Consider the following 25,568-nt stretch of genomic DNA (forward strand, 5'->3'; position numbering starts at 1 on the left):
GTGATAAGAGGCAAACAGTCAGCCCCCCGGCGCTCCTCCGAGGTGACGACATTTATCGAAGCAGGAGGACGCTTTAACTATGCCAAAACACAAACACACACACACACACACACACACATACACACACACACACACACACACACGGGGCACTACTTTGACAGTGTGGTGTCAACACTGCCGCGTGAGCCACAATTTTGCCAAAACGTCATAGTCTCATTTCGCTTGCTGAAGTGTCACAGCGATATGATTTGCGACATGTGAACACACATTTTCCCAACAACAGTTCTTGTTTAGCACTAAAAAAAATTTGAGAAGAAAAACAAATTATGCACATTTTTAACATTTGCTCAATTCGAAGATAATGAAAAATTATCTCTGATATGCAACTTTGAACAACAAAAACACAAATATATCTCAATTTGTTCTTGAATATTGCAGTATGAATTGCAATTTTACATAGTTTGTTAATCAGTGCTTATAAAATGATTTGGAAAATTGTTCGGGGAAGAGACTGAGATGCTATTGCTTAGCATTTGGTCACTTTGAATAAAATAATTTTCTTTATTTATTATATTTATTTATATAATAGTTTGTAGGCCAGTGATTCTCCTCAGTACCAGGATACAGGTTCCCACTGTGGCCCTGTTAAGAAATTCAATGACTTTTCCGCGACTTTCCATTACTAAGTAGGAGCGCTTCCATGACCTAAACATGTTATTACTTCCTGGTTTTTTAACGTTGCTTTTCAGCTCAGAAAAAGCTCTTCTTAAAAGAGGTGTACAGTCTGGTTCCTACTACATTCAATACTTCTATTTCAATAGTCCTCCAGTGTCCAAAGTTAACTTTCTGGCTCACCTGCCAACAGCTGGTCCGCCAAAATAAAATTACCTATCAAGAATGATTTTATCTATTGCAATTACTCTGTTTTGTTTTGTTTTGTTTTGTGTTAATGCAGCAATTTTATGTTGTATTCTATATTATATGAATGTAAAAGGCTGTATTTCATGGTGTTGAAAATTTAAATAAAAATATTGTGGAAAAAAAAAAGAAAGAAAGAATGATTTTAACCGGACAAAATTATTAATAGGTATTTTCCACAGAAATATGTCACCCTATCCATTTTAAATGCTACTTCATGTATAGAATCAGGCACTGTGTGTTCATTTAAAACTTGCTCACTCACTTCTACAATGGATTAAGTTTGTGATTCATCATGAAGTCCAACAGAACTCAATATAACTGAGGCGTTCAAATGTTATTGTCTGTAAAAGTTGCTGACCGGTGTGGCCGGTTCCCCCCGATTTATTTATCCACCAAAGACAAATTTGACCTCCATTTGGTGCTTGGCGGGTGGTAATTTCACACCCTGTTTCTCTGATTAACTGTGCACTAGTGTCATATCTTGGTCAAATAAAGTCCTGGTGTTTGTTTTAACAGACTTGGTGTGCCAGATGGGTGGGGTTTATCACATCAGGATGATTCAGATTGTGTCAAGTAAACCGTCATAGAGGAGTGTGTGTGTGTGTGTGTGTGTGTGTTGATATCATAGTTTCATTAGTTTTCTGCATTTCAAGGCCCAAACCTGATTCCAGTCTGGCGCCCCCAGCTGAAACAGTGTTACCCCACTGCTGACTTTGTAAACATAATATCATGTGACAGTTAAACAGTTTTACATGGATTCTGTGGCTGTAAACTATTTGTTCATATTTGTATTGTCTGTAAACACTAGACTACAACAGCACAGAACTGTATTTTGAGTTATGATGGGTTAAGAAAGCTCCAAAATGTTTAGTTTCCATCTACAAGTCAAACTCTTCAAGAACATATATGAATATAACCGCTTTTCTAAACTGCTGACTATATCGTTAAGGACTGGACTCTAAATATGTGTGAACAGATCTGGATGATGTGCAAACTCCAAAAATTAATCAAAAAAAATCAAAATTACAATTCTGACTACTGCAGTTTTGAAATTGATGGAAAGTGATTGCATTTTTTCTTATCAAAGTAAAAAGGAAATTAATGCAACTTCCTAAACAAGCAGTTCTGGTGTTGTGGAGAATCCCTCGACTGCACATCAGGTTGCAGAAAGTAAGAGAAAATTTTATTTAATTCAAACTGACCAAAATCCTAAGCATTAGCACCTCATTCTCTCCCCAACATATTCTTTCTAGACTCGTGTAGAAAGGCACATGATGCAGAAACATGGAATTGGCTGCCTAAGCCATGGAAGGGCCATGCACAGAAATAGTAGGGCTATACGATTCATTTAAAAACAATAAAATAAAATCAAAATAGCAATATTCCACTGCATTTTCCAGATCACAATGTTTTCTCGTGCTGCCGCTGGTTTACATAACAAGTTGCATGTCGTGGAAAATCTTTACTTTCATTCAAACAGAGCAAATCTAAACAGCAGTTCCCACACATATCACCTTATCTCATATTGAATTATGATTTATTTTTGTCAATATCGTGCAGCTCTACCATTTACAGACACACACACACACACAGACACACATATGCTCACCATTGAAAACTTCGTTGAACTCTCCCGGTGGGGCGTGGATGACGAAGTTAGCTGCTATGCGTACCTGCACACAGAAAAAAATGACAGACACGTTTTAGACACAGTGGGCCAAATTCTGTGACTCCACCTCAACGTTACATTTACATCTTAAGCATTTCGCTCAGACTCAGTAGAATAAGGTTCAATTTCTAGATCACAAACATTACAAGTAACTGAAAGTAAGGAGGTCAAAGGTCAGAGCCATAGTGCCCTGATTCTAACAGATGTAAAAAATATTCCTGCATGTGTCCCTACAATGATCATGAATGATGAAGCGCTAGGAGGAACACGGCAGAGAAAAGGCAGAGGTTTCTTTCTCTTAAGTACATTGACTTAAGCACTCTTTAAGTCATCCTGATTTTTGGTGTCGTTTTGTTTATTAGTTAATTTTGAGGTGAAATGTATGGAGGTGAGACATTTTTAAACCTAGATATAATTGTCACATTTTATCAGTTTGACATTTTAAATGCAGAAGAAGAATAAGCTTCAACACCTAGATGGGGGGGGGGGGGGGTCCATCTGGTCTTGATCAGTTTAATCAGTTTACAGTCATTAAATTCAGGGTGATGAAAAGAGGAAGTCTGTGGGAGCGGTTAAGTCAGGATAACGCTCACAGAGCTTTGATAACATGGACAACATTTCGATTTTGAAACCCAACTGTCAGGTTGGAGGAAGCCTTGTGACTCAAAGGTTGCTGGTTTGCACCCCTGGGTGGCTGGGAAAGGTTGAAAGATTTTTTTTTTTTTTTTTTTTTAATTGAAACTTCAATGATCAGCTAGATACAGAATTAGAGTAGGAGTGATGGTACATCCCAAAATCCACCCGCCACTTCCACTATTTTTCCCGCCAACGAGATTTTTAGAATAGAAGAAGACTTCCAAATGATGTTTGGTTACCTGCCAAAGCAGGTACAGCCAACGTTTACCGGCATTTGGCTGGTGGCTGATGTTAGCTCAAGTTCAAGTTCAAGAAAATAGTTTATAATATGTTGACTAAAGCCTATTTTCACAGAAAATAACAACCACAGCACCCGTGTCCTTCCTCCTTTTTAAAGTCTGCTGAAATTTTTGCTTACCCTAGTGATGCACTTACAGTAAGTCACTCTGAATAAGAGCATCAGCTTAATGCCTAAAATGCAAAATGTAAATGTTTTGGCCAACAGAGGGTGTCATGTTACCGTGTCACTGATATGGGGGACGGGGGGGGGGGGGGGGGAGGGGGGTGTGGAGGTTAGGCTATACTTGACTTCCCTCCACTTCATTAAAAACAGCATTTCTCTCTCTGTCTACAGTACATCTGAGCAGTCATTTTTTTCCCTCTTCCCCTTCTCTTCTGCTGCTGCACCACAACACTTCCTGTTTCCAGGTCACATGTCAAACTGACAGCGAGACGACGGCCCCTCCCTCCCCCGCATGGCTCACGACCATATAAGGACATGAAAATGTGCTGAGGACTCTAGTAGTCTCTCTCTCTCTCTACCTCTATATCTCTCTACCTCTCTCTCCATGCCAGGGCACGGTGGCTCGGCCAGGTTCCCCCTCGTCTCACAAGCTGGTTTTCATGTTCCCCTCTCAGTCTGAGTGTGAGAGAGTGTGTATATGTGTGTGTGTGTGTGTGTGTGTGTGTGCGCATGTGTGTGTGTGTGTGCGTCCCCTGGGCCCTTATTAGCGGTGTGTGTATACAAGTGCTCGGGATGCTCAGCACTGAGCTGCAGATTGATTCTCACTAATGAGCGATGTTGAGAGGAAGAAAGGCGCTCGGGGAGAAACACGTGTGTGTTTGTGTGTGTGCGCCCGTCTGTGTGTGTGATGTTGAGATGAAAGTTTGTGTGTGCAAGCCTGAGCCTCTGTCATGAGATCATGACCCACTTATGTTGCGTGATCTGAAAATGCAGAACATGATGGCGGTGTGTGTGTGTGTGTGGAGGGGCTGAAATCCCTCTGGGGGAAGCCATTTGCATTGGGCCTCCCTCATTACGCCGGACGACAGTGTAAACAGACTTTCCATGAACAGACAGCCTCTCCCAGGCGCTCCAGACGACTGGAGTCGGACACAAACCCTCCAAAAATAACAACAAAAGACACCGTGTTTGTCAGCAGCTCATGCAAACTCCAGGGATGTGATCAAAAGGCACAAAAATGTTGCTTAAGTTATGGCTGCAATTAGATCTTGCTGTTTTTAAATGCAACAATAAACTAGAAAAATTATATTTATTGAGGTCAGGTCTGAATATGCCTTCATCAAGTTTGGGAGCGCTGCCATTCCCATGATTTGAACTGGCTTGATTCAGATTGGGAGGCTAAATACATTCACTACAGCTGCCAAACAGCAACAGCATGGTCTAAAATAATGACAGCTTGTAGTTTGGTGTGAACTAATAAGGCCAACGAACGACAAAACATTCTGAATATTACTGTGAAATATCTACTGATATAGGGGTGTGAATTAGTCAATTTATCAGAGTTGCATCTTTTTTATTGCTTCTGTAGTTATTATTTTGGATCGTTAAAAACCATAAATAGCGTTTAACTTGCTTTATTTTGTGACTGATGTGTCCATTTATGAGGCTGTGTAAATGACAAATCGAGTGCACCTCAACTAGTTCAAAATATCTGACACCTTATTCAACTCTCTACGCCCAGGTCTGGTTTCAATAAAGTCTATTAATAGACTTCAACTTTTGCAGCACCACTGTAATTATTTCTGGGCTCTGGATGTACTGTATGCTCATTGGAAATAACAACATAACACTATGCTCTTCCTGTCCTGTAAACTTTAATGGTTAATATTTGACAGCAATAATGATGTACTACTGTATGTTCATTGTTGCACTGCAGTTTGTTTTGTTCCCATTCCCGTTTTTCATCTGTACTGAAATTAATTAGACCGGAATTTATTACCAAAACTTGAACATCAGCCACTTCATTAAGGCTCTGCAGGTCATGTCACACCAGCAGCTCAGTGTGTGTGTGAGTGTGTGTGTGTGTGTGTGTGTGTCTGTCTCACTCACACACAGTAATTGTTGCAGATTCCCCTGATTCAGTCTCAGTCGTTCACAGCTTCAGTGAAGTAACAGTGATTGAATGAAGCCAAACCCGGAGCCAGGAAGAGGGTTTACACTTCCTGGACAAGCCACAAATTCTAAAAATCAGTCTTCAAAAAGAGTAAGGATAGGTGTTAGACCTCCAGCGAGGTTAAGGCTAGGTTTAAAGCTGAGGTTTAGGGTTATCATCAACTTTTTAGGTGATAAGTCTGATGTGGCTTGGTCAGGAAGACTGTCAGGAAGTTTAACTGCAGTGTGGGTGTTATAGTGTTGAAAGGATGTGTTTTCATCGCTTTTTGGGTTCAACTGTTGGCTCAGTATTTGTGTATTTGACACCAGTGAACTGAAGCTACGTCAAACTCTACAGTGACGTAAGTAAATTTGAACACAACCAATCGCCATGACGACAAAAACTAGGAAAATAATGCACAGGTTGAAAATAACCAGAATTTTCCATTAATGGCCACGTCCCATTTCATCCCCCTGGGACCTTTTTTCTGTCAGTTAAGGCAGATTAATTATAATAATCCTAATTATTTTACTATATATTGTGATCACGATTATCAATCATGACTATTGGATGCGATGAGGAACAAAATTATTTTACTGCACTGTTTTTCATCTTGCATCAGCATCTTGACAATTATAAACCACATTGGACTTTCTTATTGAAATGAAATGTTTCAATATTACTGATATGCCAGCATTGTATTATTAATAATTAGGGTTGCATCAATATTGGTTTTTCACAGCTTTTGCCAATATATTGAGCAGATATTGGACTTTTATTAAAAATTGGCCAGACAGTGTCGTCCACCTCTGATATGAGGGATACGATACAGTGCGTTTGATTACATATTTATTGTAGAATTGATCAATACTAGAAGCCCTTAACCTGAACTGATTCTATTGTAACATTTTGTCTGGAAGTATTATTATTATTATTAGAGATACTAGTAGTACTATCTCTTCTAGTTATGAAGTCTTTTAGAGTTTTAGTGTCCAATGGTCTAAATGTTGTTTCAGAGGTGTTTCCACCCACAGCCCTACAGCGAGGGAGAGGCCAGTAAAGGCTGGATAGGAATGGACAGGGATGCTATTACAACCAAACCTGACAGCAAAACCATCCCAACTGTTTTAAGGTGAATGGAGAGCGGAGGAGATGAGGCCGGAGGAGTGGTGGGATGTGGTTTAAAATGCATCTCCTCTGACAGAATGAGGAGGAGAGTGATACTCCATTAGAGGATGGTAGCAGAGTACAAGGAGAGGAAAGCTTTCTGAGATACTAAAGGCATTCAGCCTTGACTGTTAAAAGCTGTGGAAAAAAAGGGGGTAACACTTCCTCTTCCTAAGTACCTCATAGCACATCCTATAATGCAGCGAGACAACAGCCTACATCCTCCTTTGCAAACACAGGGGTGAAACAAAACAAACTGAATAAAAAACACTTTCTTTCCCTGGCTCTTACTTATTTTCCTGTTTCTTTACCATACAAGATCACTCTGGGGTCACAGGGATATTTGGTTCAACTACTGCCAGGGCATTTTGGCTCTGACCCTTGACCTCTTTGCTAATAGTTGCTTGTAATGTTGGTGATCAAGGAATTAAAGGTTATTCTACAGTTTTAGTCATTGTAGGATGCTCTGTTTGGCTATAGTTGGGCAGCAGGGTGGTACAGCGAGTAGGGAAACCATCCTTCAACTGCAGCATCTGGGTTCAAGCCCCAGTGACAGCAAGCATCGACGCTGCTGAAGTGTTCTTGAGCAAAACACCGAATCCCTACCGGCGCCAGACTGTTGTACAGCTGACTTCTTGGCAAGCGAAAAGAGTTTTGCTTCAGGCATCAGTCAAGTATCACAAACGCCTAAAATGTAAATGTAAAATGTAAATGGGCAGTTTGACAACAGAGGCAGCGGCGGTCCCCAGGAGGAGCGGCAGCTGCTTCTTCATGAATAGCAACTAGCTTCACAGAAATCTGAAAACTCGACAGTCCAATTTCCACTACAGCAGCCAGCCTTCCAAACTGAAATAGTGATGAGGAGCATTGTAACATGACTCACGGTGTTGCAAACATTACATGAGGAAGTAGCCTGTTTCATGCATGGCTTTACCAGCTTTCTGCTGCAGTGTTTGGATCCGTGTTTGCGGTTGCTAAAGGATTCTCCAGAGAGCCTTCCCAGAGACAAAAAAGTCTTTGATTGATGTAATTTGGACCACGTTTTTCAGAAATACTCTTTACTCCTTGTGGTGGGAACACTGTCTTACCCCACTGTGTTGTGAACATGATTTCATTCAGATGGGACCAGCTGCTCAAACACAGGAGCAGTCCTGGAAAACATATCAAATTCAACATTTCCCTGTTTATTTCACTTGCTAAATCTATTAATTTTAAGTAACAAAACATTAGAAAAGTACTGTGTTGTTTTAAGAAGTAATTGATTTGTTTTTACCACAGTTAACGTCTGTCTACTCCATAGCCTCCCCACCCAACATAGTTTGACAACCACAGCAGAAACCCATTACCTGTCAAACTACACCGAGGCAGATAGACAGAGTGGATGTCTGGTGATATGGATTTATGGAAAGGGAGGAAACTGAACTTGACACACAGACTGGCTGAGGATACACAATTTTTACCTGCCATCAAAGTAAAAGCATTTGTGACACTGTGAGGAGGTTGGGTGTTTGTACCATGGTGAGTCTATTTTACTGCTGGGACACTGAGCTTTGAGACCTGGGCTTAGCCCCGAGCATCGGCCTGCCTCCATGAACCACGCAGGGCCCGGCCCGAGGCAAAGAGGCTCTGCAGGGAATTTTATTAACTAGCTCACCGTCTTCACTGCTGGGACGCTGTCAAATAAAACTCAGCATGTAGTTTGCCTAGATAATGCCTTTTAACAATATCTAGGGCCTGTTGGGGGATTCTGGAGATTTTTCAATAAGATTTAATTCAAGTGTTCCCCATCTTGCCAAGTCATTATTATCACCACTAACAATAAAAATCACTAGGCTAGGACAGACAGACTGTTGTTGGACACAGTGGCTGTTGTGGGGATCAGACATGTGACCCTTTAGTTATGAGATGGTCTCTCCGGTTCACAGTGCAACCCTACTGTCCATACATACTGTGTTACTATCCAAGTCGTTAATATGCTGCACCAATGCCACCAAGACAAATTCCTGTACATGAATTATACTTTGTGTTACTGTCAAAAGGTGAAAGCCACCTTGAATTATCAGTCAATGCCAAACTAGTGATGAGCAACACTGTTGAGCAGGGCTGCATCTTATTCACAGGAAATCATTTTTAGTTTTCTTTTTTTTTGCTGAATATTGCGATATGAACTGCAATACACATGGACGCAGTGTTTTCAACATAATTTATTTTTTTCAGCGTCCAAAATCTGTTCCAAAAATGGGTGACAACATGATGGCTGATGTTTGGGATTTGTACAGCTTGAATAAAATGATGTTGGGGATTTATTCAGCTTGAATAAAACAATGTTTCGGATTTGTTCAGTTTGAATAAAATGAGATTTGTGCTATTACGCCGCTTGATTTCTAGGCCTGAGGTTCTCCACAATACCACATGGCATACCACATTTGTTTATGAAGCTCCTGTGGGGCTCAAACCTGCGACCTTTTGGTTACGGGCCCGGTTCTCTGACCACTAGATGTCGTCTGTCTGAGACAACTTTCCCTCCAAGAGAAAAATATTTCAGCCTGTTTCAATTTGGAAAGTCCAGTCGTCAATAGGGATGGGTCATGATTTTTGAATTTTCGAATAGTCATTAAATTATAAAAAATCGAATAGTTTATGCGACTATCGTCTTGTCTTGAAAAGCATATTTTCCCTTGTTTTTACCGGCGCCTCTATCGGGGCTAATCGGACTAGGTAGCTGGCTTAGCTAGCTAGCTCTATGCTAACGTCCGCCTAGCTTGCTAGTTAGCCTGGCTAGCTAACATCAATATGGCTATATGGCTAGCCTAGTTCGCACCGTCCGTGCGTTGTTTTTTTTGTTTTTTTGGGGGGGGGGGGTGATCTTCGAAGAATGGTCGAATAGTTCCCAGTGAATATCGAATAGTATTTTTGTTTGAAATGCCCATCCCTAGTCGTCAATACTGCGATTTCAATTTTCCATTGAATTGTGCAGGCCTGCTGTGTGGGAGAGAGGCAGTGTGACAGGCGCGTGCATGCGCACACACACACACACACACACACACACACACACAGTCCTGGGCGGCAGGCGGAACAGAAGGACTGGTCATTTCACAGGAACAGAGAGAGCAGAGAGGCTGACAGTAGCTGGTGTGGGTGGGTGTGTATGTGTATGTGTATGCGTGTGTTTGTTATCTAAATCTGACACTCAATCACCATCATCATCTTGGACAGAGCCTTTCTTCAGATCCAAACAAGGGCTTTTCATCTGCCATTCTGCTTTCATTGTGCTCACACAACACAGACAATTCCCTAATCTTCTGGAGGATTCTGGGGGATGGGGGTGGGTGGGAGGGGGGGGCTGAGGAGCTGGCACGTAGGCATGGACTAACCAAGGAGCTGGAATAGCAGGCCTAACACTGGGGCTAATACACACACACACACACACACACACACACACACACACACACACACACACACCAACAAAGAGAACGTGAGACATGGAGACCCCCTGCAGTGTGGGATCCTCATGTCTTTGTGCTCTCTTGGCCTAGACACCAGCTGGTCCCTCTTCTTTCAACTTAGTCACTGTATATTCATCCCCATATTAACCCCCCCCCGCGCCAACACACACACTCCCACCACACCATCCCAACACCAACCCCACCCACCCTACACCCTCTTAGGGAGCACCCTTCATCCCAAACGACACCCACCGACGTTAAAACAACGCCAGCCCTAATCCCGGCATCAGAATCATCTTATCAGACCAATCCAGATCCATTGAAAAAAGAAAAAAAAACGTAGATGGAAGAAAGGGAGGCAATATTTACTAGCCTGCGGGCGTTTTTAGGCTGCATCATCTCCCAGAGTTTGATCCTCTCTCCTGGCATGCCTCCATTTCAATATCCAGGATAGCCGGGATAAAGAGGGCCTTGGCGCCTCGAGATGCGATGGCAGACAGTGCCAAGTTTAAAAGCAATACGGAGTCTGATGTCGATGAATATTAGGGATGGGGGGGGGGGAAATAATATACCAATAATAACTCCTCCTCTCTCTGTGTGAAGGCAGAGAGAGGAGGTGGGTTGTCAGCTAGCCGTAGGCTAACTAGAAGTGTTCCTCTGCTGGTCAAAATGAGGAGGTGGCGGCGGGTCTGCTCAAGATTAAATTGAAGAAATAATAATGTCCCAGCACCTATTGCACGCTCAGCCGTCCCGGTGGGGGATCCCTCTTTGACTTGGCCCGGCCATTTTTTTTCCTAATACAGTTTTCTTGGGAGTTTTTCCTTGTATGCTTCAAGGCTGATGCTGCCGGGTAGGTTAGGCTATGTAGGATAGGTAGGCTTGCTATGTCTTGCTAATACTTGCTATTGTGTGTCTTGTGCTTTGTTTTGCTTCCTTAAGTTTGTGTTACATGTAAAGACCTTTGAGACATGCAGGTGATGAAGGCCTATAGAAATAAATGAACTTCAACTTGAAGGGCCATTGTCTAATGTTAAAGAGGAAAATACTCTCAGCAGCAGAGGCTTGTTGTTTCACTGAGGGGGATTTTCATATCAGCAAAGACCATTACATTTTTAGAGCAATTGTGTCACCATATTATACAGTGCATGTACTTTCCAGAGCACCATGCTAATTTCCCACACTGCCCTGCGTCACCATTCATACAGGCTGACACATTCCCACCTGGGAGCTTCCCAGTACAGCACCAGTCTTCTACTGTTGGTCACTGAGCGGCTTCACCGGCTTAGTTCGTGATTAGGGCTTTAGCACACTTCCACAGTTATTCTTGAAGGGGGGAAGAACATTTCTCATTCACTTTCTCTGCCCCAATTTTCCCAGCTAGTTCAAGGATTCAAACCAGCAACCTACCGGTCGAAAACACTCTGTAACCTCTAGGCTGCCACCGCCCCGCATATCCCTCAGACACACAAAAAACTCACATGCTGGACACCTGAGCTGTGGCAGGGATCAAACTTGTGACCTTGCGGACACTGGACAGGCTTCTCTTTCGGCCAGGCTGCCCTGCCACTTAGATGCCGAGGCTGAATGATGCCACCTTGCCCACCTCAGATTTGTTCATCTGTCACCTTCAGCCTACAGCCCAGCCATTCGTCCTTACAGCATGCCTGTTCAGTACAGTGTCATTTTACCCTTAGCAGCCTGCTATGCAGCGTATGGAATATCGCCGTTCTGCATTACCGCCTCCAGCATGCAGCGTAAAGCCACTGGTCTTTTCAAATCAACACTAGGGTTTTAAAGAAAGCTCCCGGGTCAACCAGGGTAAGAAATTAAGAAAAAGTCCTATTATATTCAAGTGTAGTCGGCTTGTAGGTTCCCACCATAGCCCTGTTGTAAAATTCCAAGACTTTTCCATGCCTTTCCATAACTACATCAGAGTGCTTCCAGGACCTAAAAATGTTATTCCTTCCTGGCTTGTTCATGTTGTTCTTCAGCTCAGAAAATTTCTAAAGGGGTGAAAAGTCAAGTTTCCTCTGCAGTTGGGTTTGCTGTGGAGAAAAACAGCTGAAAACTGCCATCTAACGCAATAAATGTGTGAAACAAGTTGTACAAACAGTTGTGTTTGGTAAAGTATGAGTAGAGGCGTTAACTGGTTGTAAGTGACACTGAAACGGGGCAGCAGTTTGGGTCCCACAGGGTTTGGTACTCTGAGTGCCAGGGTGTTTAGACTGAAAGGCACACAGTGTTCATCCCTCATCTGCAGATCTCTGACATTGCAGCAGGCACGTACAGACAGCGCTCCTCTGGCCTCGCATTCTTCACTTAAAGGGAAATACCACTACATTTCAGCATTCAACTCTGTTAGCCTCATGGTCTAAGACAGCAGTTCCCAAGCCGGGCTCCAGGGATGCCCAGGGGGTCCCGCGGGGTTTCCACGGTTCCCCAGCAAAATGAGAAATACTTTAGTTTCACTATTATTTCATTCACTAGAAGTTAGCACTAAGAGAATCTTTAAGGAAATGAAACTATGTAGGTTTTGCCGTTTTTGCTGTTATCTCCCTACATACTGCAAACTCTAAAAACTAAAACTCTTTTCCGGTGGAGGTCCGTGGGAAAAAAGCCTTTATCAAATGAGGTTCTGTGGTCTAAACGCTTCAAAATGCTAAACTTCAGGGTCCCTAACATGAAAAAGTTTGGGACCTATAGCCTCAAACAGTTTGGTCTATATTACTGAATATCTCTTGCTGTCTCCTATCACAAGAAACAAGATAAAAGCGTTTGTCTGGCCTCATATTCTACGTATGGATCCAGCTGGAGGTGTAGCCTCAATGTCTAGACAGGCTTTATTTTATACACACCATTTAGTGGAGGCTTTTATCCAAAGTGCCTTACTGTACCATGAGTGCATACATTTTGAGTGCATACATTTTTAGCATGGGTGGCCCAAGTGGGAATCAAACCCCTAACCCTGGCAGTGTTGAAAGACCACACTCCATTCATTTATTCATCACTGTCAATACAAAACGGCACCTACAATTGGGCATATTGTATAGGCTTCTCTTGTTTAATCAGGCTCTGCCATTCTCTTTCTGGGGCAACTGGGTTTTACTAACAGACTGTTAAAGCAGAGACATCGATCAAAGCCTTTTACACGACCACACTGACGACATCAAAAGCAATGAAAACTGTCTCTAACTGCAAATTACAATTCTCCACACAGTGGAGATTGCAATATATGCTGACCCACACAATTTCTAAATGTCGCTGAGAGGTTCAATGTAAAACGATTAATCCAAGCTAACTGTGAAATGATATCTGAATACAAAGTTACAGTGCTGCCACAGGTAACAATCACTTTCATTGGCAAGTGCAATAAATGTAGGGGAATTTGTCTTGGTGGCATTAGTGCAGATAAATACTGACGGCTTACAGGGCTAGACTGCACATATCAGCGTGCATGGTACAAGGGACAGTACAGGACATACTATAGACAGTAGCCTATGCAAAAAGCACTTACTGCATTGATGTGCCCCTCACAACGGCTCTCTGTATTTCCAATATGCCTGAGCAAATTACCGCGGTTGTGATAATCACACATTGATTATCTCATATCACATAGTAACTAAAAGTGAGGGTGGAGCCCCTTGAAGCTGTATGGCCAGTTCACACAAAAACAGCTTCAGGCCGAGGGCAAGACGAGGCCACAACACCAGCTGACACCCTATGACAGCACTGCACTTCAGTCCCTTACATACCAAGGGTATAACCAGGTTAGTCCCCTACCTAGTTTGTACGTACACACAGACAAACTCATATCTACTACTTTTAGTGCAATAAATTGAAACATGGAAAGATCTTTGGGTGAGCCACAAAGTGTATTAATACACAAAATGTTGCAGAAAGCACTGAGTCATGTGGCTGGAGAATCCTACATGTGGTGTGGTGCGCCTGACAGCTGATAAACTATTCCAGTTCCTTGCAAAAAGCCATTATGTACAATCCAAGTATTTTTAGTTAATAATGTCTCCCCAACCAGCCATTCCATTACCACAAGTAATCTAGCCTACCATGTGAAACTCAGCGTACTTAACCTTTAACAAAGCCAAATGGGCATCAACTCACTGCATCTGTACACAAAGCTGTCTCTCGCCAACAAACTAAGCCTAACATCCGAGTTACAACCAATTGGTGTAACACCGCCGCTGCACCACTCTGTTAATTTGCTGCGTCACTATACTGAATTTCCAATCATCCAATTTACAACTGATCAGATCAACATGAGTATGAATGGACATCATTAACAGCGCCTCAGCACCACCATGTCAGTAAACCTTGGGGAGAACTATGTCTATAAATATAACATCCTACTTCCCCTCTAGACTAAAAGCCTTTTCATTAGATTAAGTCTTCTTACCAAACCACCCGTCACATTACTAACAGAAAGGTCTGGCCCTCTCTAAAACAGGAACCATAGCACATACTCTCAGGCTCCTTTACAGATGCCAGGTTTTTTACATATTCAAACCTCAAATGGCTAGAGAAAACTCAACCTCTGGTGCAAAGGTTTAACATAGCCTACTCAAGGTAGTGCTAAACAGGGTGGGAAATTTCCACCAGCCAAATGCTTTTAAATTTAGGCTGTGGCTGGTGAGTTTGTCTACTCTGCCAGACACTTTTCCATGTACCCAAGCACTATTTGCAGGTCCTGTTCTAATGCATCCATCTGGATGGTAAAATAGTCAAAGTGGTTGGTGAACTTTGGCTTTCCGGTGGACAAAAAAGTTAAGTTTCCTGCCTGGGTGCTAAACTACAGAGTGAGGGCCAGATACAAGATCTTTCAAGCTGACAGCAAACAGACTGGGTAATGACAGTCTCCTGTGATACCCATGTGTCGTTGCTTTGCCGTAACCAAGAAGCTGGCAGGCCCGCACCCAAAGGACACTCAGAGGGGAAAAAAAGAACGCTACTTGGCATCTGTGGCAGAGAGGAGACTCTTCTAGCTGTTAAATCATTTACAAATGGAAGAGACTGTCCGTTTACCAATTCCCCATCAGGGAGCTTTCAGGTCTTTTTTTGGAATTACAGGGTGACACTGATGCTCACAAAAGCTACAAGACAGAAATCTGTCATTCCCATGGGACAAAGACAGAGTGTATTCGACTAAGATTCAGGCTTGCCATCAAGCTCAAATGGCTTGACTGTAAACAGCTCTGATGAGGCAGCCTACCAGCTGCTTCTTAAAAGCTAGTTTTAGTTATGTGTCCCATGAAAGCAAGTTTGGAGATATGTCGTCCAGGGTGGGAAAAAGCCACCAGTTGAATGCTAGGTCATTCTGGCTGTGGCTGATTAGTTTATCCACTTTACCAGTCACTGGCAGCTCACCAACCATCATTTGGAGTATCTTTTTTAATCCTACAAATCATATTTGGCTGCTGCGAGTGTCAAAATAAGTGCTGAATTTTGGAAACCACCAACTACCATATCAGGTAGATGAAAATGTTTGTTTCCTCCCTTGGCATCTTCTGAGCTGCATGAACAGGCTGAGGGACCGGAACAGATGGTTGATTGCTCTGAGCTAATGCACTGGAGAGACAGCCTTCAAAGTGCAAAACGCAACTGCAGTACTTGCACGGAAATGCTGCACTTTTTTTTACAGCACAACATGGGTAGATGTGTAATCTGTGTAGCCTACTTGGCCCCACAGCATTTACATTCAGGGGCAGGAAATTAACACCATTCTCTAAATACGCAATACATCCCCCTCAAAAAAAACATAAATCAAACTGTCTGGTCAAACAGTTAAAGTTACTTGTGAATTCTGGAAATCACTGTGGTTGGTGGATGAAAAAAAAAGTTTCCTGCCCTCTTCACAGCAACAACAGTAAGAGCTGAGCTATCAGACAGCTTCAGGTGGAAAATACACCCGACAACATTATTCATGGTGAAGCGAGTACATCACAACATCACACAGTGGCCGCAGTCACCTACACACCCGAGCCCTCTAATTAACTGGTTAGGTAATAGCCGATGCATGTGTGATGATGAGGATGAAGGAGCCACACCCACTGGCCTCTGTGCTGCCAAACCCCTAATAAACCTCTGACTCAGGCTGATGTGGAGCAAAACAAAATGAAACCATGGCTAGTTGTCTGTCTGAACTGTGTGATAAGTAACTTATTGGGTGACAAATCAGTCAGGCAAGGCCAGTTTACAAACCTAAGGAAGTGCAGGGAATATTAAGTTAAATAAAATCACTGTCAGTTAATAAATAAGCAAAATCAATAGGCTATATTAAGATAAAGTGCTAGTGGTTTGAAGAGACCAGATCCATCCAGTTTAACAATAATACTGTCTCAGGGCAGGTGCTGTGTGCTCTGCCATGCATTACTAATACTGTCCAACACCAGGGATGTAGGGGGGTAAACCCAGCCTAGCTACGTTTACCCACTTTTACATTTCCAGAATAGAGTTTACCTATATTTTTAGCCAGGCATGAAAGTTTATAAGATACATTACAGTATACATCATAGTAAATAGTATCAAACTGATGTAAGGTAGTTGATGATTGGGTCTTTTAAAAAGGGAAAGAGCATACATTAATGCTTTTCTGAAACTCATCTATTTGTTTATGTCTGTGGTTCTTTGGCTCATGATGTTCACCAACTGGAGCACATAGTTCACCACCTTTTTATTCCCCACCACACCATTGACTGTCAAACACTAGCTTGTGGTAGGTGCTTGTTGTCATACAGCTTGACAAATTCTGCTTTGCACACAACGATCACATAACCCACCATCTGCGATAATGTGTGTGTGTGTGTGTGTTTAACACCAGAACAAGCGGCTAACACAGCAGATTTCCAAGCAGCGAAAAGGGCGTGTTAGTAAGCCAGCTATCTGTTAGCAGGCTACGGCTAAGCTAACCAACAAGCTAGCTAGCGATTTCTGTGCATGAAAACTTCCCTAACACAAGCAACCAGGGGGACCGGGGAGAACCGACAGGTCCACTCAACGGGGGGTTCCCTCGGTGAAAAGGGTGGGAGTTAAGCTTAAATTAATTTATAATATGTACACGGTTCCTATTTTGAGTCAGGACCGTACAAGGAGCCTCCGTTTGAGATTCGCAAATGAGCGGAAGTTGAGCTAAAAATAATAAGAGCAGCAGCAGCGATAGAGCCGAGGCCTGGCGTTTCACTTTTAACAGCGCGGTCGACGCCAAACTGCACGGGGAGACGGACACATATACAACTCAAAATTCACACCCGAGTGTTCCCCACCTTGGTTCGTCTAATGATAAAAATCGGCATCTTACCTTTTCCTCGTCGGATAGCTGCTCCTCATGATCCGCCATCTTTTCTTCCGGCACCACCAGCTTGTCAGAGCCCCGTGACGTCATCACATGGGTGGATTCCCAGCTCGAGCTGCTGGGTTTGGTTCAGTATTCATAGCTCTGATTGATCCTCACTGTTTCTCTAGTAGGCTAGTAGTAGCAGTCATGTCAAGTCAAATTTATTTATGAAGCCCTTCATCACAAAGCATGGACTTTACAGAGAACAAGCTTACCCAGATCTAACTAATCAACAATTAATAAAAAAAAATAAAAAATGATGCAATACAGTATGCAAACAAAATAAAACATACAGAAACAAAACAAAGCACTAGTATTAGTAGTAGTAGTACTAGTAGTAGTAGCAGTAGTAGTAACAGTATTAGTGATAGTAGTCACAGTAGCAGAATAGTAGTTGTAGTAGTGACAGTAGTAGTAGGCTAATGCTATTTGCACGTTTCTTTAGAAATGAATGTTGGACAGTGAATAGTGATGTCAGGGTCAAATTGTTAACACTGTTACAGGATGAATTCAGCTTATTAACCTTTCAAGATGAAACAAGCACTTCCCACTGCTTTCAGTGAGCTCATCCAGATATTACATTTCTGATATCTCTCAGAAATAAAATAATAAACATTTTATTTTAGTTTTCATGATTCTTATGGTGTCCTAGCGCATGGATTCCGCAAGGAACCCAAGATAAATCCGTTTTAGACCACCGACCCCCATCTGATAGATTCAGTCCCAGCGACCCCCCTCTGGGATGACATTTGTTGTAGGTGGGAAGATAACAGTGGGGAGAGTGAAACCACTGATATAGTACTGTGAAATTGGACTATTCCTCATGTTGCTGGGGACCACTGGAAGGTCCCTGGGACTCAGGTTGGGAATCACAGTAGAAAACCCTCTCCATCCTCACTATCACCAAGCTGTCCCTTTCATCTATGGTTTTATTATTGATACTCTCTATGGGACGATATGCTTCTCTCACGATACAATTCATTAAGCAATATGAGGTTCACGTTTCGATACAACCACGATACGATGTAATAAATAAAAGTTTAATGACAACAAAGTCTGACTGTGCAGAATTATGTTTATTTCTGAACCACAGTTCTTTCTAGCGATGGCATTGGCTTGCTAGAATGTAAACAACAATTTAAAAATGTCATTACAAAGTGAAAACAATATAATTTTCACTACTACTGAATCTAGGTACACTACACCTATCATCTATTATTATCATGGCACAAATAAGCCCATTCAAGCCTGATTTGTCTAATGAAAGTTGACTGAGCTCTTTTTCAGCAACATATTGTTTCACATTGATATATTTCCTCACATGCATACTGGGAGCTGCCCAGTACAACCATAATCTTTCCTCACCCATGAAGAAAAATGTGAACGTTTAAGATCTATATAATGAAATATACATTTAGAGTAGCCTAAATGGGACCTATATTGATGTTTCTATTTTTCCTGAAGTGCATCTATTGGGGGGTCTTCAACATGAAAAATTCCCCCTTGTTAAACCACTAACGTCATGTCTTTTTTCCCCACTAGATGGCGCACTAGCACTGTGTTATGAAGACTGCCTAGTCTCCTTATGAGAGGAGTGAGATCAGTTTCAGTGTCTGACTCATTCCCATTCACTCTGCCAGCAAAACAGATAACATGTAACTTAATATTTACTAAAGCCCCACGGCAACAGAGAGAGAGAGAGGGAGGGAGAGAGAGAGAGAGAGAGAGAGAGACAGACAGACAGAGAGACAGAGAGAGAGAGAGAGAGAGAGAGAGAGAGAGACAGACAGAGAGACAGACAGAGAGAGAGAGAGAGAGAGAGATTGGTTAAATATTATCACAGATGGAATGATTGTTAGCTTTAAGAGGTTCAAAGTATTCAGTTTGAGTACTGAGGAGAAGGAAGAATCACAAACTTACCCAATAGGATTCTTATATTCAATAAAGTGATATTTCATTGTGTCCTGCTGGGACCCTCTGCATGGGAATCAGACATGTGCAGAGACACACAAATACACACACATGCACTCACACACACACTCATGCTGTCTCATGTTGTCTCTGTAGCCTGTAGCAGTCTGTGACATTAAACTGTGTGGAGCTCTATGTAGCTATTATACATGCCCTTTCCATCTCTCTCTGGTGGTTGGCCCCCGTGGGAGTCGAACCCCTAACTTTGGTTTGCACCATGCTCTACCATAACACACCCTCTGGCGGCCATGTTGGAGGTCCTCAGCTCTTGGGCAACGGTTGCTGTGAATAGTTGCGTTTCTAAACGTACCACTTGGCCATCTTAACAGAACTGAACAGATATGGTTAATTTCTGTGCTGTTTTTGTGGGGGAACTAATAATTTCCCCATTGATTCATTTGATCGATTTTGTTTTAAGAGAATGTCAGCTTAGCTAGTAGCTAACAGTCTTTTTAAACCATCTGATTTGTGCACTAGCTCAGCTTTTTAAGCTTTTTAACCTTAACCTAGCGGAAGAAACTTTAGCCCAATGGTTAGTAGTCATATACATCAATATCGGTTGATTTGCTAAATTAGCCTACTACTGTTACTCCTGTTACTGCCAGCTATCAAAGCCATAAACCAAGAGTTTGTTCAGGTTAACTGAGCTGACTCTTCTCCAGCTACAACTCAGTTTTTTGGAGTAGAGACTAAAGACAGTTTACTGTGTCACAGTAACCTACATTTGGAAACAAAACCACCTTATTGGACCATTCACTTCACTTCATTCACTGAAGTGACCTACAGCCACACCACAACAACTTTTTCAGGTATCTTTGATTTTCTAGCCCGGTTGTTTTATATTTAGCCCTTATTTACACACAGGGAATCTTCCAATGGACCTCCAAGATGGCGCCAAGCGTGGCTGCTGTGAGATTTGTGGAGATTTCTACTGAGCTACAAAATGAGAACTCTGATCTAAGCTGTTGCCTGTCGGCTGAGTTCTTCCTCAATGCCTTGCCCTTTCAATTTCCCTCCGAGACTATAATTTATCCCTCCTTTGAAAAGACTGAGTTCATGTCATGCCAACGCCGCAGCTCTGTTTGTTTAGGTGGGGTCATTTGAGTACTCACGTTGCCACTGCATTATTCTGCTATTACAGGGCCGCGGCGGAGAGAGAAGCGATGATAGTAATCCATGTCTCATCACAAGGCTGAGGCCCGTCTGTCCTCCACCTTCTGTTTCATCCATGACCCTTCTTTGGATGGAGAATAGGGAAAAGAGAGAGAGGGAGAAAGAGAGAGAGAGAGAGAGTCCTGGTCTTCTAATCCACACTATCATTATCTATCAGTGTCTATGGGCACTCCATTATATTCTCCACCTCAAACTAAAATGTCAGATTTTTCTATCACATTTTCAACGTTTTCAGTGCCATTGCTGCTTTGTTTATTGCATCTGTTTTCCACTTATGTCTCTTTCAACCATTTCAGACAAAATGTGATTCCTATTAAATTCAGGTCTCATGGTAATTTAGACACATTGATTTTTGTTGACATTTTGACATGCCTGTATTGTTCAAAATCGTGACTTTATTCCCTAATGAAAGCCATGTAAGCCAAAATGCATTGGTTAATCAATTACAGTTTCACTGAGGGCAACCTTTCACCTAGTGGAGCTGGATTTTTTTCTTTCTTTTGTCCAGTTCACTTGTTCATTTTTAGCACCTTGGAAGAACTGTGAGGTTGTGAAAGACTTTGTTTTTCTTTTTGCGGGTTGTTTTGGCCCAGTTTGTCTGATTTCAGCTGGTTCGGGCAGATGTCTTGGCGGCCATGCTTGGGTTACTGAACGCTGCTGGTGCAAAACAGTAACATTAGCACACCGGCAGCCATCAGCACTGTTCTTTATCTCCACCTTAGTGAGGCCCACCCTCAGCCCAAGTGGGTGAATAATTGTGCCGTTTCAGATTGGGGATGAGGCATGTCGGAGGATCAAAACGGGGGATTGTAAAGCCCTGTAATCTGCCCAGAAGTTGAAAGTATTCTGCCATTGTGTCGACACTGGAGCTACTCATCACCTCTGGGGACCAAGGCGTCCATTCAGAATTCAGTTTCTCTGCATGTGAAAAGGGTCCGCTGTGTGACTCACCCCCAGCCACCGGTTAGTCACCTCAGATACTCATTACACTGTCCCCATTTAGACAATAATCACCCAGGAGACTCAAAAGACACTAAAACGTCGAGATATTAAAGATACAGCATGATAAAGTGTTCAGATAAAAAAAAAAAAAAAGGAGCACATTCTTTGTGTAGAAGTATCATTTTGGTTATGCCACACTGAGCGATTGTGTCTCTGTCAGATCTCCACCCATCAGAGTATCAGTGTGAGAAATGTCTCCTTGGCAGTGCATCAAAGTCTACAGAGGCAGCGCCATCAGGACGACTGAGACTGTATTTCCACACCTCATGACAGTATCTGCTGCGGTCTGCTTTGTGCCAGCTCAATAGCTGCTGTGTTGAAATGTGGGTAGCTGCAGCAGAGATAGATGGAGGTTTGTACTGTAGATCTAGAGCAATGGTTCTCAATCATCTGGGGGTTGGAACCCCTGGGTGGGGTCAGGAGATGGTTTTGGCAGGTTGTGAGATGATTAATGGAATCATAAAAAATATGTTTCTCATATTGCTGCTGTTGGGAAATTGTTGTTGTTGTTGAAAATTTATGATCATGTTTTTAATTGTTGTGATAAATGCTTTTTTCATGTGAAATAATGAATACCAACAGCTTCATAGCCTCATTTCCCCAATGAGTAATAAAGTAAAATAGCTTGCAAAGGGAAAATACAAAAAAATCTTACTTGGTTCACCATGCTACAAGTTTCTGCCTACAACAATTTATAAAAAGGTATAAAAAGGTACAAATAAGCATGGATTCATTTCTGCCTCATGCAATTAGACTCTACAATAAGTCTTTGAGAAATGAAATGCACTTTTCAGCACTTCAGCACTTTAACTGTAAACTGAGTAGTGTTGGTGGTAGGTAAGGTTTCTCTTTGGTTCATGACCTTTAGGAGTTTTACTTCTTTATTTATTGTCTTTCTCTTTGTGTGTGAATTTTATTGTGTCTATAAAACTGTGGATGCTGCTGTCACCCTTTCTTCTAAAAAACACTTGAACTTGAACTTGTTTTTGGGGGTCATGAGCTGAAAAGGTTGAGACCCACTAGTCTCAACCCCCCCCCCCCCCCGCCCCATGGCCTTCTGGGACCTTGGTGCCCCACCAGCCACAGATATGGGCTTTCATCGCCGGCCTGGCTGTGACCGCACTCCCATGGAATTCCTCGGTGCACCAACCCTCCCTGCGCTGATTATTGGACCTTTCACAGCGATTAGATTCTTGTGTGAGAGATTGCAGAGTTATTCTGGTGAGGAATGGTCAAACCACACTACTAAGTCGACTAGAGATCCGGTTTTTAGCTGATTAGTTAAAACTTTTCAGCATCTTAGAAGCAGTGATGCAACGCTGCTCCTAAACTCTGCCTGAGTTGAAAAATGTATTAGGTTTCACTTGGAAATAAAAACCTTTTATGTGTTTTTTTTTTAAATTTTCAACGTCTCTCCTCGGCTGTAACTGGGTAAGTAGCTTCCCACCCTCAGTGTTCAAAATGGCCACCATGGGAATAAGGTCAATAGACTCGACTCTTGACAGATTGGAGCAGATCTCTTCTGCCCTACAGCCAGTGTTCCTGGTCTGACAAAGGGATATTCTCTTTATTTGTGCCAGACTGTTGCATTCAGATGTGTGTGTGTGTGTGTGTGTGTGTGTGTGTGTGTGTGTGTGTGCCAGTTTGAGCCCTTGAATAGAGCTGTTCCCAGATGCATGGTCAACAGAGTCAACAGAGGCCCATACTGAGTGTTTATGGCAGGGGATGGAGGGGGGGTGGGGTGTGTGTGTGTGGGGGGGGTACAGGCGTGTAAATGGCAGCCAGACTTCTGCCGTCACAGCAGATGGAAAAACAAACTTTATTCAACTCATGTTCGGGGTTCTACTGTACTTCTGGCTGACCTTGGAGGAGATTGGGTGCTGGAATGAACATCCTTGGCCAAAAGCCTGCAGGTCTGAATTTAAGATGCGCTCCCCGAAAAGTACCTGGACCACATGTTGAATTATGGATTTAGGCCTCGCTCATACATCTCGCATCTCCCTGCCAAATGTGGAAAATGTGAGAAGTAGATCTGAGTTGTTGAAGACAGGTCGGCCTTTGAAAAATAGTCTCTAACAAGGTATGAAGAGTTTCGTTCCAAAGTGAAATTTGCACCATTTGGAACGGCTGTGATACCTCCACTTACAAAATGATTCATAGCAAAAGGAGAGAAAGAAATCGTGGTTGATTTAAAAGAGAGTGGCGAACTCAAGTCCCACATTATAACACTGTAACAGGCTGGATCTTCTTCATTTTAGAGATACTGAACGATGAAGTCCATGGGAATAAGTAAAATGCACCACCAAACAAGGTACAGAAATACAAAATACATCATCCTGGAACAGTGATAGATAGACAATCACATTCATACTTATGAGCAATTTAGACTAGAGCTGAGCAATTAATTGATGAAAAAAAATTGAAATCGCAATATGAACTTCTGCAATTTCCAAATCGCAAAGGCTGCAATCAATTGCTTAAGAGAGAGAGTTTCGTCCAAACTGGATTTCTGAACAAGGTGTTTTAGAGCTGCAGGTGATCTTTGGTTCATGAATCAAGTATAATATCGGTGAAAACCTTTCATCAGACTCAAACTCAGTAAATCCTGCACACTGACATCTATTTTTTTTTTAACAAAATCACTTTTCTTTAAACAACTTCAAAGTTCTACAAAATGTATGACAAGAAAAACTTGAGAAATGTTGCATTTGCATTATTCTGTCAAATCATCGCAATTCGATTTTTTGTCAATATCTCTCAGGCCTAATTTAGAGTCTCAGTCCACCTGCCTTGCATGTTTTTTGCAGTGTGGGAGGAAAACAGAGGAAACTCAAGTGAAAACCGAAAGGACCAGGGACTGAACCTGGCCGGGTGCTGCTGGCTGTGAGGCGACTGAGCTGCTGTGCCTCCCCGGTGCCTTGAACAGCCAGCCAGTGTTTCTGATGTGGGCCTTTAGCTGCAGAAACAATGCAGTATCAACAGGGGGCATCAACAGCCAAAAAAACACACAAGCCCCTCAGCACCGGTGTTAAAGTTTCATCCGTATCCAGATTCAGCAGCCACCCAACCATGATCATATCTGATTGGGTTCCAAATGGAAGCAGCCAAGGTATTCCAGCTATGGGTGGGGGGTGGGGGTGGGGGGGTTTGCGGCGGGGGTGGGGTGGGTGGGTGGGTGGGTGGGGGGGTGCATGGGCATAGTTTATTTACTGTCCGGTGCCATCTCCCTCCCTGGTTTCTCTCTGCCCAAAACTCATTAGGGGCTTAATGAGTTGACTCAGCGGGTCAGAATGCTACTGACTGGTTTTGGTCGGGTTTCTTTATCATGATAAATGTGTGTGTATGTGTGTGTGCATGTGTATGTGTGTGCTTGTATATATGTGTGTGTGTGTGTGTGTGTGTGTGTGTGTGTTAGGGTCCAGCAGTTTGACATGCATACTGATGCTGCTGACTCACCTGGTGACTCCCGTAGAAAAACCTGCATCATCTATGAGTTTTACTCAGTTCCCACCAAAACTCACACCTGTTTCTTTGAACATGTGTGTGGTCATGTTTTCAGGTGTGTATCAGAAGGAGAGAGAGAGAGAGAGAGAGAGAGAGAGAGAGAGAGAGAGAGAGAGAGAGAGAGAAGAATAAAAGCATGTTGGCTTTAGAGGTGATTAGGGACAGGGAGTGGAGATGTTGACTCAGTGTTGGGGGTAATGTGTTACTTCATAACATGTTACAGTACTCAGATTAGATTACTTTTTGTGACAACTAATAACTTATGCATTAGTTTTTCAATTCACATAATCCGATATTAGTTACTTTTTCAAATTTGAATGTCGTTACTTGTATTTTTC

General features: G+C 42.5%; 1 protein-coding gene across 1 annotated transcript in view; it reads right to left on the reverse strand.

Annotated features, from left to right (window-relative positions):
• LOC139931881 (F-actin-capping protein subunit alpha-2) overlaps positions 1 to 17,611 on the reverse strand; it is a 28,248-nt gene extending 10,637 nt beyond the window's left edge. The window contains exons 1-2 of the mRNA XM_071925519.2: positions 17,545 to 17,611; positions 2,531 to 2,594 (exon numbers count right to left, since the gene is read on the reverse strand). Coding sequence (XP_071781620.1) covers positions 2,531 to 2,594; positions 17,545 to 17,583 — 103 coding nt within the window. The 5' untranslated portion in view covers positions 17,584 to 17,611. The remainder of the gene's footprint in view (positions 1 to 2,530; positions 2,595 to 17,544) is intronic.
• Between the last annotated feature and the right edge of the window lie 7,957 nt (positions 17,612 to 25,568).

This window comes from Centroberyx gerrardi, chromosome 4, assembly GCF_048128805.1.
Source record: "Centroberyx gerrardi isolate f3 chromosome 4, fCenGer3.hap1.cur.20231027, whole genome shotgun sequence".
Taxonomy (NCBI): Eukaryota; Metazoa; Chordata; class Actinopteri; order Beryciformes; family Berycidae; genus Centroberyx; species Centroberyx gerrardi.